The sequence below is a fragment of the Castor canadensis genome, chromosome 13, assembly GCF_047511655.1.
Source record: "Castor canadensis chromosome 13, mCasCan1.hap1v2, whole genome shotgun sequence".
In the NCBI taxonomy this organism is placed as follows: Eukaryota; Metazoa; Chordata; class Mammalia; order Rodentia; family Castoridae; genus Castor; species Castor canadensis.
This window is the reverse complement of record NC_133398.1, coordinates 35,240,872-35,255,911: the sequence shown is the minus strand read 5'-3', so window position 1 is coordinate 35,255,911 and position 15,040 is coordinate 35,240,872. Positions and strand designations below refer to the sequence as shown.

Sequence of the window (15,040 nt, the reverse complement as noted above, 5' to 3'; positions counted from 1 at the left end):
TTCAGAGGACTGGCTTTGCTGTGTGACTTGGAAGGTTGGCTAATTTCTCTGAGCATCACTTTTCCATGTGTAAAGTGGGAATGAAATTTGTCCCATGGATTATATGAGATAATGTAGGCAGATCACAGTTTTCTTTGAGTTCCTTTGTTAATCCCATCATATCTACTACATTGCAGATGCTTAATAAATACTTGCTTAGGAAGTAAAAGAAAATTTCAGTTTGGAGGAAGATAATTCAGTGTATTAGTTAAGCTTGATTCCTTTTGTAGGAAATAGAATTTTGCCCTAACATTATCAAGGAGAGAGGTAAATGAATATTTGTATACAGCTTAATTTGGGATGTGTAGGCTCACTGAGACCCGCTTTTACACGCTGGCTTGTAGGCAGCACTGGCTCTGAGAAATGTTTGTCCTCTCATTCTGCCTCTCATAAACAGATTACCTGCTATGCCGTGGCTTGCACAGAAACTGCAAGGATTGCTCAGCTTGTGGCTCGGCAGAGGAGCTCTAAAAGGAAAACTGGGCGGCAAGTTAACTGTCAGATGAGAGTGAAGAAAACCATGCCATTTTTCCTAGAAGGTAGGGCTTTTCATACACTAAAATTTTGAAGCTGTCCATGAATACACTGTCATGGGAATTATGGAAATATGCCCATAATTTGTGATAAATTCCTATGTTAGCATCCATATGTAAGAGAAAACTCCTGAAGCTAGGATGTCCATTTGAAATGATTATGTGAACATGATGAGCAGGACTTACAAAGTGAAACAATTACACAGTGTGAAACAGCTCAGCAGATTTTAAGTGTGTTTTTATTCTTTTAGGTTATTGACCAGAAGCCACATCTAGAATGTTGGATGAATTGAGAACCCATGATTTAATGTCTCACTTAGCAAATTATGTCTTTTGGTATATAAGACCTCGGTTTTCAGAAAAATGTGAATTATATAGTACAAAAAACTATTATAGACAGCTCAACCTATGTTTACTAAATACTTAACTCAAGGGGCAGTTATTTCTAAAACTAAATTCTTAAGAAGTAGTTCAATGATAATACAAAACAGTAAATGACTAAATGCTAGTATTAACATTTTAGACAAGGCAACAACATTTTGTGAGAGAAAATGGCAGTGGAGGGCTACATAGCAGAGGTGAGACTTGAGCCCAGACCTCAAACTATAGGTAGAGTTTGGAGAAGACACAAGGAGGATCATGGTGCCCTCCAAACAGTAGCTGCCACAGAAGTGTTAAGGTGGTGAGTAGAGGGAAGTAGCTGGGCAGGTGGAGAATCTCATCTGCTAAATACTCCCCAATCTCTTTCCCTACTCACCCACCCTCCACGGGCCCCTCGTGTCCTTACAGAGAGACCCACAGAAATCATCTGGTCAAGGGAGTAATGGCATAATGAAACTATGGTTTGAGGAGGCCAATTGAATCTATTGTATATGCCCAACTTCACAGGAAAACCAAAGGCAACTCTCAGACAACCAGGATTTGCTTCAGATTTTTCTATCAACAAAAAACCTAATCCAACACTGTTAAGAGACAAAGGAAATGCTCTTGGAGTTAAGTCTGATGCTGAAATACCACCTTACCCACTACACATGACTCTTGGAAATGAAGTATTCAAAGACATTGCAGTGCAAAGGCATGTGACCATGTCCGCCAACAGCAGGTATCTTGGCTTTATCTGACTAAGAGGAGAAGCTTGGTGAAATAGGACAATAAATGGTCAAAATGTATGTTCAGCTTAAGGAAGACTCTGTTGTATCTAATGTAAGTTCACATGTAGAAAAATGCATCATTACTAGTAAGTTCTCTTTCCCTGCTTGCCTGAACGTCATTCTCTGAACATATCTTCATTCTCCTTGCTCTACACTATTGGTAATGTCTCCTTGTAAAATATATTTTAAAAGCTCTTAGAAGTCCTTCTAAGATGCTATTTCAGTGCAACTTGCAAACTTTTCTGAAAACCTGTTTGTGTAATTTTGTAAGTTTTAAGTAAAATCTGATCTAGTTACACACTCCCCTTTGCTTTAGTTATCGTGCCCATTATTATGCAGTAGCATCAGACATCCATTCACGATAATACTAGACTGTAATAAGACATCCTAAAAGTCTTAGTTTTGGTGCTGCCATTCACTAGCCAGGTAAAATAAATTAAATTGTTTCTTCTTTTGGATCTGTGGTTTCCTCATTTGTCCAATAAAAATGTGAAAGTAGATGACCTCAAAGTTCCTTTTTGGTTCTGAACTTTATGGTTTTATGAGCTATCTCAGAGGTCAGCAAACTATAATCCATGAACCAAATCAGGCCCACTGCCTGTTTTTATAAATACAGTTTTATAGGAACATGGTCATATCCTGTTTACATATTGCCTGTGGCTGCTTTTCCCCACAGTGGCACAGTTAAGTGGTACAGAGCCTTGCAAAGCCTAAAGTTTGATATACTGATCCCTGATGTAAATGAATCAATAGCCCATGCTTTCCCCTTGCAGTTTGAAATTTGTGCCTTTTCATATAAAATTTGTGATATCATATCTCCTTAAATCAGTGTTCAAAAATTCTGTTTCATGTAAAGATAAAAATTTTCCCCAGGAATTTTTCCTCCAGATACTAGAATACTTAGGAAGAGCTAATTTTTTATAGAAAGCTTGGTAGAAAAGGCACTGTATTTTTTCACATTTTCTGTTATTTATTCACATGCGTCGATGTACACATATGATGCTCCTATAATTACATGCACTAAATATGTATTGGTAGCTAGCCCACAATCTAATAAGTTCTTTTAGAATTAAAATATTACAAGGAAATATCCTTCGCTTCAAATAATCTAATTGTAGGATGTTCCAGACTATTCAGAAATTAGGAAATAATGTGTATTGCAGGACAAAATGCAGTCATTAATTCATTCAGTGTTCATTCAATCATTTCTTGTAACATTCACTCTCCCTTGCATGTACCACATTTCCCAGGCATAAGGAGCACAAATAATTAAGGCACTTAATGTCAAGTCAGGGAAAGAAGACATGGACATAGATGATGTGTGTGTATGCTTAATTTTTTTGTCTTCAAATTTGTAAACTTTTTCCTATAATTATTTTGGTAAGGGTATGGGGGTGGGGATCTATGTTTTTTCCTTTAGGAATAGATAATTAAGCAACTCTTCCTTGTCTGCTTTGAAATATACTTTCATTATGTGCTAAGACACAAACTTAATGTTTCTAAGCTCTCTTAATATTTTACTTGTCTTTCCAACTGTTGGTCATTTCAATATCTGGTGGTGCAAGTCCTTCGTTTTCTGGTTGTATTCCAAAATATTCTTTATTTTTAAGTGTTTATTCTATGTGTGGCTTTATTTATTCTGTTTGCTAGTCTCTTAGAGGTGATTAGTTGAAACTCTGACTTCTAAGTTCTGAAACAAGCTTTCAAGGTTTAAATTTAGCTTTTAACATACTTTTCTCTGGGTAAATAGGAAAGATGATGTGAGATTTCATCTTTGTGTTTTCTGATTTTGGAATACTTTCATGGCTTGTTTTATTGTTCAATGCCAGAGACTTTAAATGAAAAGTGTAGTGTTTAAAACTTGACATTCTTTTACACCATAGGTTTAGCCCAAAGGCATCCTTTCCACCGCCTTTTCAGATGCATCTTTCAAGAACCTTTACTAAGGAAGTGAATGGTATGTGTTCCAAACAACTTCACCATACATAATGACTTCTGGAGCCTCAGCGCCCCAAGAAAAGTATCTGATGGTGTTTTTTTTGACCCTTGTTCTCACCTTCTCCTACTTGGAATATGTCTTTCCTCCCCTATTTCTAATTTCTTTAAATCTTAAGTTAAAGTGATCTTTAGAGAAAATAGTATCTCTAAAGATATCATTATCAATTCTGACTTGAGGCCTTCCTCAGATTAGGCCTACTGTTTCATGTCCACGTGTCACCTCCACCCTCTCTCTAATTAGGGGATAGGCCCTCAAGACTGCAATTGGAGGCCTCACTTTAAGGAACTCCCCTGCTCTAGATTTAAAGTACATGAATGTGGGACTTAAGCTCCTAAAAGAGTTTAAAATATTCCACTGCTTAAAAGCTTGCACCCTTAACTGGGTATAGTGACTGCTAAGTATCAAAATATGAGTATACCTAATTCTTTAGGTTGTAAAATAAGAAAACACCAGAATACATAACAAAGTCAATGAATCTGAAGGTTAGAAATTCACCCAGTCGTCATCTTGTCTCCTTCAATCACTGTGTAATTCCCTGCTCATAGACTCTCCCAGAGGGCAAGCTAGCAGCATAAGTGCTTATAGCATATGAATTCAAATGTGATTTTACACAATTTGTGGCTTTCAGTGTGATTCTTACTGAATTGAAATTCTTCCAGTATTTCTTACAAAAGTTAATTTTGAACAATATGATTTTTCTTTATGTATGCATTTTCTGAATCATGACCACTCAATAAAGTCATAGATCACTCTATAGGCTTAAATTCGTATAAACTTTGTCTGCAAAAATGAGAGAATTTATTTCAGGATTGTAATTCCCCTGCCAGAGCTGAAATGCACACATGTATACACAACCTCTCCTACATGCTGGCAATCTAGATTTATTTCCTTAACTTTTTTCATGGAAAGGTACAGAGCTTAGGTGATTCCAGCAGCCCCACAGAGCAGGTGCATTTGCAGACTTTAGGATAAACCAACTGGTAACATGCTGTCATTAAGGAGAGTCTGGCCAATTATCAGAAGCCTAATTTCTCCCTTATCATTTCTTCCTTCTCAGTTCTGTTATCTCATGGTTTGGGAAGAACCTAAATAAATTAGCAAGACCCTTAACAGGAAACACATATGGGTGTTCCAGATCCTTCAGTTCTCTGTGCCAGTGTAAGCCTGGCCAGGCCACATCTTCATGCCCTCTGGTGGGAAAAGCAGTTAGTGTCCAGGACTCCTCAATGAAAATTGCCTTTCCACTTCCTGGCATCCTCAGAGACCAGTGTTCCCAAACCAGACTCTATGCCTATCAGCCAATTAAAAACAAAACAAAAAAGTACTGAATTCTAGCAGATAGAGTTATCTGATTAAATTATGGACACATTTTTCATGTAGATGGTAATTTTTAACATACCCCAATCTGTATCCCAGTGAATTTTAAGGAAGTTTGGAATTAATTTAATAATAGTTCTCATAATACCAAAGCCATCAGCTTTAGTGAACACTCAAGATTTCTTTGTCTTTGTGAATTCAGGCATTCTAAGTTTAAGTAAAAAGTAAATGTAAGAAAGCTAGCCAAAACTTTGTAAGTGTATACTTACAAAAGATAAATATTGGAGAAATAAAAATAAATCAATATTACTTATATGGGAGTCCCAAATCTTTTGTTCATGTGTATAAACTAAAGCTCAGATGATCATTGTAGCTGGATCAGTTTTTGAATTTCTTTATATTGCTAAATTATTTTCATTATAAAGGGGGAAATGATCATACCCTAAGAACCGGGACAACTTTTTGTCTTCTGTAAAATGTTCTTTGGTCTTATTATTATGCCACTATTCTTAAGCTTTGTGGACTATAGTTTTAAATTCAGTGTTGCATATAACCTGTATTATTTAAAATTTTTACCTTCCTTAGTTGCAGGTGGAAATGGTTGCTTAAATAATAAACTTTATTACTCCTGATGTTGCAAGATCATTCTGAAGTTTAAACTATAAAGCAACCTTGCAAAATTAACAGGCTAAGTTCACTTTTTGGGGATCTCTTGATTCTTCTGGTTACTTCAGGGTTAATAAACAAAATTGTCTTGGTGCTGCTTAGCTATAGTTCCCCCTTCTACAGTCCTTGGCTACAAGATGCACATAGCATAGGAAAGCCTGAACACAAATGCTAGGTAATGGGGATAATCTAAAATGTTAAGCATTTTGGTTAATTTTATTATTTTTTTAATTTAAAGATAATTTAAATCAGACTGTTGAAAAACCAAATGTCACGCCTCCTGCCTCTTACACTTATAAAATGGATGAGGTTCAAAACCGCATAAAGGAAATACTAAACAAGCATAGCAATGGCATTTGGATATCTAAGCTTCCACACTTTTACAAAGAGTTATATAAAGAAGATCTTAATCAAGGAATTTTACAACAATTTGAACACTGGCCTCATATTTGCACGGTACGTTTTTCCTTATTCCTCCCTTCTGCTGCCTCCCCTGCCCAGCTTTCAGATCCTGAGTTACCAGTCATATCACCTTTCCTTCAGGGAGCACAGAGTGCTTTGCATGTGTTGCTTTGGTAATCTTTATCTCTAAGATTAACACGTCGGTTCTTTCTTATATGAGAAGTGTGTCAAGGTTGAGGGCCCTGTGTGTATAATTGCTGCCATTGTACATTTTGCTTTAAATTATTTTTAAAGTGCATTTAATGTGTGATAATATGTACTGTATACCATTTTTGTATTGATTGAACTGCTACCAATAAACATTGATAGCTTTGCCATTTTAATACTTACTGGTAATTTTTATTAGCCTCAACTTCATATGCTTATTCTTGAAGCATTTTTAAAGACCATAGCTAAACAAATTTTAGTTATTTGGGCTAATTATTTACAAAATAGCTCATTTTGATTTTGAAATTAGTATAGCATTCATATTTAAAATCTTTACAAACTATTTTCAGAGTAAAAATTTTACATTGAAAATGATTTACCAACTTTCATATTTATTCCTGTTGGGAGTTAATGATTTATAAAAAGATGATGGATTCAGGATAGTTTATTAGTAATCTTCATCCAGAGGTACAAATAACTAGATTCTTAAGTCTTAATAACTTTTAGATGCGTCTTAATGTTTTATTTACATAAAATATAGTCTTAACCAGATACCAGTGGCTCACGCCTGTAACCCTAGCTACTTGGGAGGCTGAGATTGGGAGGATTGCAGTTAGAGGCCAGCCAGGCAAATAGTTTGCAAGATTTCATCTCCAAAATAACCAAAGCAAAAATGGACTGGAGGTGTGGCTCATGTGGTAAGAGCGCCTGCTTTGCAAGCGTGAAGCCCTGAGTTCAAGCCCCAGGTTCACAAAAAAATGTATGTGTGTGTGAGTGTGTGTGTGAGTGTGTTGTGTATGTATATAATATATATATTATTAAATAGTAGCATTAATAGCTACTTGGTGCTGTTAATGTGTTTTGAAGGAGTCTTCCTTTAATATGTAGTTTTGCCTATTGGGCAAAGTATAGGCTACTCCTTCATAAGTACCTGGCCTAAAGAGAACATGTATTTTTGTAACCAGAACAGGGTGCTCTTCTTATCTTGTATGTGGTGTCTGTAAACTGCTTCTGTATGCCAGCCACTGATCCTGCTGCCTAGGGACTATACAAAAAACAAGACAGACATGGTCCTTGCCTTTATTGAACTTCCTGTCCAGTGGAGAAAATAGACACTGGACAAATAGTGATAAGCCTGCAATTGTTAATGAAGAAGAGCAGGGTCCCCAGGAAGTGTGTAAACAGGAGGACTTAAGTCTGATGAGTCTAGAAAAGCTGCTTAGAGGAGGTGGCTATTAAACTAAAATCTGACAGGTGAGTTGGTGTAAATTAGTAGAGAAGACCTCAGACAAAAGAAACAGTTTGTGCCAAAACCCTGACACAGAAGATCTGTAAGGAATTGGAGAAGAGAGTGACTCAAAGAAGCTGAAGAGGCAAACAGAGGCCAAGTCACTTCCTGAAGGAGACACCTCACTTGGTGGAAACAAGCGGCTTCCTCTCCTGAGGTCCTGGGTTCCTGGTCTCTAATTGACTTTGCTTTCTAGTAAAATTACAAATTGAAACAGTGATTTGGTTGAAATCTTCTCTACACTGAAACACAGGTGGAGAGAGGCAGCTCTGCAGTCCTGCATAACCAGCACATCTGTCTGTCTGCAGTGTCCATTTAAAGCAGTGTGATGAGTTGAGAGGACGGGTCAACTCAGAAGAGTTTCTGCCCATAGCACCAAGACCTGCTGGACAGCCAGAGAAACATTCCAAGTTGGGCTGGTGAACACCAGGCCTTAATTATACAAACATGACATTTCGTGAATGACAACGTAAAACTGTAGAACATAAAATGCTGTGATGGGGAAAAACACCTAATTGCACTAATTATTAATAGCTTCTACAGATATATTTTGCTATTAATCTGCATTTTTGTTATGCATCATTTTCTTACCCATTAGAAGGTACCACATTTTAAGTTGTTTCATATTCAAATACCTCATACTCTTAAAGATTCCTAAAATTCTGAATTGCATCAATATAGCAAACAAAATATCAAGGGAGGCAACAGTGGTTCTGTGGCTCCTGTAGAGCTGCATGCTGCCTATGTTTTTATGTTTTTGGATGTTCAGGAATCTAGCTTAACTTCATTTGTGATAATTTTATAAGATGATAAACTACCTTTCAGCCCACGTAAAATGAGTCACATTTTTAAAAATTTATTTATTTTGGTGGTACTGGAGTTTGAACTCAGGATCTTGTGCTTGCTAGGCAGATGCTCTACCACTTGAGCTGTCTCCAGCTCTTTTTGCTTTAATTATTTTTCAGACAGAGTCTTGTACTTCTTGTCCAGGCCAGCCTCAGACTGTGATCCTCCTACCTATGCCTCTCACCTGGCTGGGATTGCAGGTATGAATCACCAAATTCCCAGCTTGTTGGTTGAGATGGAATCTTGATAACTTTTTGCCTAGGCCAGCCTCAAACCACAACCCTCTCAGTTTCCACCTCCTGAGTAAGTGGGATTGTAGGTATGAGTCACTGTGCCTGGCCTTGAATTGTATTTTTCTGTTCTAAGAATTTTACCTTTTTTTGGGGGGAGGGGTGGTGGTACTGGAGTTCTAACTCAGGACTTTGCTTTCAAAGTAAACTTAAGCCATGCCTTCAGCCCTTGAATCATATTTGTAAAAGTGTGAGTATTTCTGGATTGAAAACAAACAACTTGAATCACAAAGGAAATAGAACATGATTCAAACAGCAGAGAGTATCCTCAGTTCTCAGTCCTAATGGTATCAGATACAACCTTTGTGGCAGTACCAGCAGAAGCAGTAGTGAAAGGTGAGCTGAGGCCTTGGAAGTGTCCCTATAATGTTTTTTTTTAATGGAATCTGATCTCTTTTCCAGTTTTTCACCACTAAATGGAAATATCTGATGAACACATTATTGGAACATTTTTAAAATTTAACTTCAGTGAAAATCTGAAAAGGAGAAAGGTGAATCAGAGAAGTTGAAGAGAGCTGGGGGCATGGCTCAAGTGGTAGAGCACCTGCTTAGTAAGCGCAAGGCCCTGAGTTCGAACCCTAGTACCACCAGAAAAAATGTTGTAGGATGATATGATATTGCTGTTTGGAACTTGAAGTGGAAACTACCCATAGGGCCTTAATGCAGTGATGGAATATGGGCTTTGAGGTAGATTGTCACTTGTTGTTTATTAGGTGTATAACTTAAGCATACAAACCATCTTCTAAAAGCCCAGGCTGCTCTAAAATATGACTTAATTCTACACATGTCACAGGGGCTGTTATGAGAATTGAGTTGAGATAAAAGATAGAAAACAGCTGCTGGAATGGTATCAGAAACAGCAGGTGTTTAGTACAAGGCAGCCCAGCTTCAAAGCAGACCAAAACCCATTGCTGAAGCAGGGAAGTGCCCTGAGAGCCATAGAGAGGAAGTTAGTTCAGCAAAAACAGAGGAGAAGCTAAGAGAGAAGAGCAAAGTTTTAGTTGAAAAGAAGGAAGCAGTGGATGAAGTGAAGCGAAAGGGGACAGATTCCTCTCATGTCCCTACCCTGCCGAAGGAGGGAGAGCAAGGAAAGCCTTGAGCACAATTGAAAGCCACAGCTCCCAGCCACCATCACCCCAGAGAGCTCTCTACAGATGTGTGACCAGAGTCAGACTCCAGTATCTTCCTGGGGGAACATGTGAGCAAGCGACCTAACCTTGAGCCACCCTGAAGGAAAATGACATGAAATTCAGCCAAATTCAGATGGTTGGAGTGTGTGTCTAAGGACAGCTTTTGTGAGAAGACTGTCTTAGGTGAAGGGTAGGGATGTGAGAGAGTGTTGGTCTTGAAACATAGTCTATAAAGCTACTCATTCATGATGATGGAGGGTCTCTGAGTAGATGGTTTGTGAATAGTCAGGGATACAAGGAACTTTTCACCTTTGCCTTGAGAAATTCTCTGTGGAATGTACCACAAACCATCCTACTTTCTGAAACATGATCAACTGAAAAATGACAACTCCTATGTACGATGGGCTTAGGATCACTAGGCTCAATATACTGCCATAGACATGGGTATAGAAGTAGGTGGTATAAGACATTGAGTTGGGTGGATTTCGGTGGTCTCTGTGTCTTTTCCATGGTCCCTTCCACACTTTTATATGTTTTCATTGTGACTCAGTGATGCCATTGAGGACCACTTCAGCACTAGGCAGCTGTAGCCCAAAGAGGCTACCTCTTAATGAGGTTGTCAGCCACTCTTCCTATGAGCTGGCTAATCATAGGGTACAGGCTCTGGTCAGTGACTCTTTGAGGTTGTCATTGTTCCTGGGCACGTGGGGATCTTTTATTCCCTGCTAAAGTTGATTTTTAAATTTGTTTGGTTTTTGGTTTTGTTATTGTTGCTTTGAGTCCATAACAACTACTAAGTGCTTGGAGTAGCTAGGAAGTAGATCACCAGGTAAACAGGATTTTACTTTGCTGTTTGAATTTCTGTGCAGTGGTGACCATATAAAATGAAGGCTAGAAAAATTTAATTTAAAACTTTAACACAAACTACTACTCCATGGAAACAAAATGCTTGTACAAATGCTTTGGAAAGCCTCTTGATTTAATTGGATGACACTAAGTTCTGTTATAGAATCCCAAAGAAAATTGTAATTCCATAGAGACAGTAAGCTCACCTCAGAGACCAGTGCAGAACTAGCCAGGTGAGCCTCAGAGACTCTCAAAGGAGTTTTGACTTCAAGGGCTTTTAAGTTTACAGCACAAAATTACTACTAGAAAGAGGTTAGGACCTCTTAGAGTTAAGGAAGAGAGACTTTTATTTTTGTGAACAAACAGATTCCTGAAGAAATTGATGTTTGAAATCTTTGGGCCTCACCTCCACCAAACCTAATATGGTCTACTTGAAACTAACAGAAACTCAGAAAGGTGTGTGATTCCAAATTAGGCAGAACTCAAGGTGAACGTAAATGAACTTGGAGGGATAGCAAGTTTAAGGCATATTTGATTTAGAATCTTCTCATGGTCACCAAAAGAGGCAGCTTGTCTCCATGGTTTAGGGAGTCACCTTTATGTCATCTGTCATTCCTATTGGGAGGTAGGACTGAGGGACCGTACATGGTATGTGCGTAGTAAGTGGAATTACAGGTAATGCCAATTCCCAGTCATTGGATTGATGACTTTGAGGTTGAACACCCAAAGACTAACCAAAAAATGTGGCAGCCCAAGTCAATGAAAAATATGAGGGAGAAGAACATGGTTATGACCCTGAGTCTTACCCTACAGTGGAGGAGGCCTTGACCCTCAGGTCCTCAAGTAGAAATCTGAGTCAGGTGGACGAAAGGAACTGGAAGTTTCAAAAGCCCCCTCCTCAGAGTCTACCTGAAAAGGTTAGCAGACAATTAACACACTCAGGAAATTATAAAAGCCATGTTTCAAGTAGAGGTTGCTTCACTTTGGCCATTTTGAAGACTGGGAGACAGCTCTGCTGTCTTGGGACTGAGGCAGGAGATCAGCATATAAACCCTGTCAGGTGTGCCAGAGCACAATCAAGAACAGACATCACACTCCCAGTTAACAGTCCCTTATCTTTGGGGATACTCTTGGAAGCTGAAAGAGAAACGGAAGTAGTCTTCTTCCCAAGCCCATTTGCCAGAAAATAGAAAGAGATGACATGCATTGTGGAAGACAGATGGCAATCACAGTAGAATTCCCAAGAAAGGAAGTTTCCATTCATATAAACATTTAAAAACAAGTATAAGCTGAAAAAAGTTACATTTGCTTTAAATTATATGTGTATATATATATATTTTTTAAATTGGGAAGTGGTACTGGGATTTGAATTCAGGGCCTTGTGCTTGTTAGGCAGGTGCTCTCCTACTTTAGCCATACCTCCAACTGTTTTTGCTCTGGGTATTTTGGAGATAGGTCTCACTTTTTGCCCAGGCAGACCTGGACCATGATCTTCCTATTTTACACTTCCTGCCATAGCAGAGATTACAGCTATATACCATCATGCCCAGCTTTTTTTTCCTGTTGAGATGGGGGGGTCTCATGAATTTTTTTGCCCCAACAGAACTCAAACCACAATCCTCCTGATCTCAGCCTCCCACATAGCTAGGATTTCAGATATGAGCCACTGGTACCTGGTGCCCTAACCATTTTTGTGTTTAGTTATTTTCCAGGTAGGGTCTTGTGCTTTTGCCAGGTTCAGGCTTCAGACTGATCCTCCAACCTGTGGCCTCCTACATAGTTGGAACCACAGGTACAATTAGCTATACCCAGCTCATTGATTGAGATGGGGTCTTAATACTTTTTGCCTGGGCTGGCATTGAACCACAATCCTCCTAATCTCTGCTTCCTGAGTAGCTAGGATTATAGATATGAGCCATTGGTGTCTGGCTTAATTTATGTTTTTTTTTAACTATAATGTTTTATGTATTTTTGCATTTGAATTGAGAAACTCTTGAACCATTCTCCAAAGATTGGTTAATGATGTATGTGGGCCAGGCCCATATATATTTTATATATCAGTAAATTTAGCCATGAATAAATTTGCTTAAAAAGTATAGAAGGCTACCTGAATCAACTTGTCAGTGTCGAGTTCAGTTCTTAAAGCCAGGCCCTTGCTGAATCTTAGTAAATGCTCTTTTGAATTGAAACAGGCCAAATCACTGAAGAACAGATGGGATTTAGGCACATAACCAATCCTTTTGAAATAAGGGAAGAAGACACAATTCAAAAAATTTATCATAAGTGAGAATCCAAAACAGAAGTGTTGAGGAAATAAACCTATCTTCTAGTTTAGGTGGTTATTTGACTGTTGTTTGGATTTTGGATCAATTCAGGCTTACATTTATAGGTCCACTGGCAAAGTTTGACTCAAATGCTACAGACAGACTTGAGACTTGGAAATGTGACACTTCCAGAAAGATCCTGCGTCTGGTAGATAAGCAATAGATCGATCACCTCTGCTATCTGTGCTGATGCACTACATTAGCAGGACAATGATAGGCTCTGCTTTGGGCTTTTCAGAAACAGGATTTTTCCTCAGTCCTTTAAGATTATCCTAGAGTAAAGACCTTGAACCAGCTCTCATTACATGGATACAGTGTTCCTACTTGGAAGAACTCATTATATTGGCCGTTTTAGAGATTTGCTGCAGTTAACACATTATTAGGACATTGGCTCTGATCACATCTGAGGCACAGATGGGAATGGAAACTGGGGCTGGAAGACTGGGACTAAGTAAACATTGATGTATCCCAAATTTTCAGGCAACTCATTGGAAAGAAAAGGACCATAAAGCCAAAGAACCTTCTTGTCTTTTCATGGGTTAGACGAAGCCTTGTGTACAGTTGGGGGATAAAGTTTATGGAAGTTACTTTAGATAAATAAAACAACTTTTTCCACTGAAATTAGCATCCTCTGTCCACTTGAAAGAAGGGGCTGAGAAGAGGTTGGTAGGTAGAGTTTTTTTAAGGCAAGCCCTACAGGCTCATCTGACTTTGGATACTGAGGTCTGTCATGTCTAAATCTAAAATTAAAATTGTGATTATGTGCAAGTGAATCACACAGAATTCTGTTTTCTTTTACACTTTTCCCAAAAGGTATATTTTCTAAAGCTCGTTTGAATACGCAGTCTTAATTCATATACCTTACCAAGTATTTGAAAGCACAGTGCAGACCGGCATTTACAGAGTCCAAATTTTGAGCTGGGTCTAGTGGCACATGCCTGTTCTCCACCTACTTGAGAGGTTGAGGCAACCTGGGAAGTTTAGTGAGAACTTGTCTCATAATAAGATTTTTTTTAAAAAGGGACTGGAGGTGTAGCTCAATGGTAGAACACTTGCCTAGCATGTGAGAGGCCCTGGTTTTGATTCCCAGAACCACACACACACACAAAAAAAAAATCTAGACTTTAAGAAGTAGACCCACCATGGAGGGAAGCATGAGGAAGCCTCCAAATATTTTATGCCCCTGCTATGACTTAGCAGTAGGGACATAAATTGTAACAGGTGACATGCCACCCAGATTGTCCGGAGGTGCCAGCAAGAGTCCACCACTGACCCAGGAAGATCCTGCGTCTGGTAGACAAGCAATAGATCGATCACCTCTGCTATCTGTGCTGATGCACTACATTAGCAGGACAATGATAGGCTCTGCTTGGGGCTTTTCAGAAACAGGATTTTTCCTCAGTCCTTGAAACTCCAGCACAGGTTGGCAGAAGAATGAGGACGGAAACCTAATGCTTTATACTGAAAGTATCATACATCATTCACTTACATATCACGTAGAATATACAGTCAGACTAAAAAGAATATTTTAATATCAACTTGACTATGCCTTTTGACTTTTTAAAGGTCTTTGCTGGTACCATGGCAGCTATGGTTCATCTTCCTAAGCATGTGAAAAGTGAAGTAAATGAAGTCTGTTTTTTGCCAATAGCATACTTAAATATTCTGTTCTTTTGGGTGACTAGGATTTTCTTATAAGCTTGTATTAGTTAATCCTCCTAAAGTCTTAAATTATAGGACCTGATAAAATAGAAACATTTCATAAGGTAGTGAATATTAATTTCAGTCTAATGGCCTAGTACAGGTTTAAGACTTTGTTTTCTTAGCAGGCCAAATAATAAATGTTTCAGGGTTTCCAGCTCTAAAGTGGTTCAGAGCTACATGTATGCAAACCTATTACAACTGTTCTGCTATTGTAGTGCAAAGACAGCTACAGAGAATAGAGAAACTGGGAAGCAGGACCATGATCCAGTGAGAATTCATGTGTACTGAATTTCATATA

The 15,040-nt window shown here is 38.4% G+C and overlaps 1 protein-coding gene across 3 annotated transcripts in view; it reads left to right on the top strand.

Moving 5' to 3' along the window:
- Tdrd7 (tudor domain containing 7) overlaps nt 1-15,040 on the top strand; it is a 71,718-nt gene that overhangs the window by 22,793 nt on the left and 33,885 nt on the right. For all 3 annotated transcript variants that reach the window (XM_074051409.1, XM_074051408.1, XM_074051407.1), the window contains exons 3-6: nt 437-578; nt 1,461-1,674; nt 3,607-3,680; nt 5,944-6,161. In XM_074051409.1, the coding sequence (XP_073907510.1) occupies nt 437-578; nt 1,461-1,674; nt 3,607-3,680; nt 5,944-6,161 (648 nt within the window). The remainder of the gene's footprint in view (nt 1-436; nt 579-1,460; nt 1,675-3,606; nt 3,681-5,943; nt 6,162-15,040) is intronic.